The sequence below is a fragment of the Neophocaena asiaeorientalis genome, unplaced genomic scaffold, assembly GCF_003031525.2.
Source record: "Neophocaena asiaeorientalis asiaeorientalis breed wild unplaced genomic scaffold, Neophocaena_asiaeorientalis_V1.1 scaffold238, whole genome shotgun sequence".
In the NCBI taxonomy this organism is placed as follows: domain Eukaryota; kingdom Metazoa; phylum Chordata; class Mammalia; order Artiodactyla; family Phocoenidae; genus Neophocaena; species Neophocaena asiaeorientalis.
In genome coordinates, this window is record NW_020174555.1 from 681520 (window position 1) to 683946 (window position 2427).

Below are 2427 nucleotides of genomic sequence, written 5' to 3' on the forward strand. Positions count from 1 at the left end.
GGAGAAGGAAGGAGGGAGGGAGGAGGGAGGAGGAGGGGAAAATAAATCATAAAATCTCCGGAGAAGGAGACTGCATGAGCTCACCTAATAAAATACACGCGTATCTCGTCAGCCTTAGTTGTGACCTGCAAAGCTGCAATTTGCAACACTTTCCCAGTCACCCCTTAACCAAAGCAAAGCTCAGAATCCAGGTGCAGCGCCGCCTCCCCCTTACCCACGCGGAAGATCAGATCGTCTTCGATGGGATTCTCTTTTCGTTTCCCGGTGCTGTACATGCTAGCGGGTCTCTTCACAGCCTTCTGCTTCACATGGCCGCTCCCCGGGGACTTTACGCGCCTCTTCACGCCCTCGGTGGTGGGGGACACGTCCGCCGACCGAATCACCTTCAGCTTAAACGGGCTGCCGCGGATGTGCTGGTCGTAGAGCCGCAGGGACAGGGTGAAGTCGCCCTCTTTCTGTACTGTGTACAGGAACTCGTACGTGCCGTTCTTGTTGTCCAGGATCTCCCCGTCCGCCACGCTGCCGTCGGGCGTGCTCAGCTCCGCCGTGATGTAGGCGTTGCCCGTTTTGCACAGCTCGCCGTCTTTGTCCTTGGTTGTTATGGTAACGGACATGGGCTGCCCGATGATGGTCTGCCGCAGCCCCTCGCCCGTGGCCACCGTCTCGGAGGCGACGGCGTTGGTGGTTAAAATCGTCCCGAGGTTGTGGATGGACTTCTTGAGCCCCTCGGTCTCCACGATGAAGTCCAGCTGGTCGTTTTCTCGCGGGTGCAGCGGAAAATCCTGGTCCGCCAGTTCGTTCAGCTTCTCGCTCATCTGCTTCTTCACAAGCAGCACCTCCGTCTCCGTGCCGTGGTTGAGGGCCTGCGCCGTGAAGCTGCTGCAGCTCTTGATACTCTCCTGCCCCTCAAGCAGAGTATCCAGCTGCGACTGGAGGACCTGCGGGGAAACCAAGCCGGGTGAGCTCTTCCCAGGGCGCCCGGGCCCGCACCTGTCCGCGCTCTTGGCCCCCGGCAGGGGGTGTTCGGTTTAACCCAGGAAACCTCGTTCTCACGCTGAATCCTAAATCGCTTACCAGTCCCTTCTCTTTCCCTTCCTCCTCGCCTGTGTCTCCCACACACATATTTATGAGGTCATGTGTCTTGGATAGGCGCAAGCAGAAACGTCACCGACAGCTTGGCAGCCAGATTGCTATGCCTGACATCTGAAATTTTATTCATTATTCAGTATCTTTGTCTAATGTCCAAAGCTTCCCTGTCACCACCTAAAGGAACAGAAACCAGACAAACGAAAACTCCACACCTGAATATCGGAAGCTTTCATCCCTGGTTTTGTGATGGGATGTGCAGAGTTAAACAAAGGCTGAAAGGGTTCACTCTGAAGTTGACTAACAGGTTGGTGTGGGTGAGAGAGCAATTAAGAGACGATTAGACATTATAATTAAGGAAGGAAAACAATCCAGTTTAACCCTAAATCCTGAAAGCATTACTTTATATTCAACTTTGCCTTGTGTCAAGTTATCAAGTGGTACTTAAGGCCACAGAATCATAGTTCTGCTGAAAACAGGAAGGAAGAAATAGCTGGATAAGCCACTAAATAAAAACTACTGTTTACTGAACAACAGTGACACTTAACCCATTTGAGTCCCCTTTACCGCTGGTAGAACACAGTAAGCTAGCGCCAGGGAGGCCCCCGATAGTGCACCTCTCACAGGATGTCTGTAGGAAGGGGTGGAGTCTTACTTTGTGTTTGAGGCCATAGTTGACTTCCAGCTCCATAAGCAGCACGCTTTTGCGCACATTTAAAGTTTTCTGGAGTTCATCAAAGGTAGAATGGATGTCATCCACAATGCTGGCCTTTTGGTCGGTTAACTGATGGATGATTTCTGAGATGAACTGAAGAGCAGAATCTATTTCTGGGAGCCTGGAAGACAGTTATCAGAGGTGGTTATTATAATAAGATCCACACGGAAATAGTAAAAAATAAAAAAAAAACTATCCAAACACTATATTTTGTCAAGAAACATCTTCTGTGCCTTTCATCATCTTTAAAGAGTAATAACTGAAGAACAGAGTGAATAAGACATGACATAATTACTGCCTTTGAGAGAAGAGATTTTGAGGGTCCACATCTATTTCAATCTACCTCAATCATTTAATTTTAAAAATTGATGGTACAAAGCCTCGAGGCTCTCAGAACCCCATGGCTTTTTCTCACACTCTAAATCAGCTGTTCTCTACAATGGATAAACAACAAGGTCCTACTGTAGAGCACAGAGAACTGTATTCAATATCCTGTGATAAACCACAATGGAAAGGAATTTTTAAAAAAAGAATGTATATATATATATAACTGAATCACTTTGCAGTACAGCAGAAATTAACACAACATTGTAAATCAACTATACTTCAATAAAAATAATAAATAA

At 48.0% G+C, this 2427-nt stretch overlaps 1 protein-coding gene across 2 annotated transcripts in view; it reads right to left on the minus strand.

Annotated features, from left to right (window-relative positions):
• TRIM2 (tripartite motif containing 2) overlaps nt 1–2427 on the minus strand; it is a 124569-nt gene that overhangs the window by 36972 nt on the left and 85170 nt on the right. For both annotated transcript variants that reach the window (XM_024757484.1, XM_024757485.1), the window contains 2 exons: nt 1742–1922; nt 215–938 (listed from right to left, as the gene is read on the minus strand). In XM_024757484.1, the coding sequence (XP_024613252.1) occupies nt 215–938; nt 1742–1922 (905 nt within the window). The remainder of the gene's footprint in view (nt 1–214; nt 939–1741; nt 1923–2427) is intronic.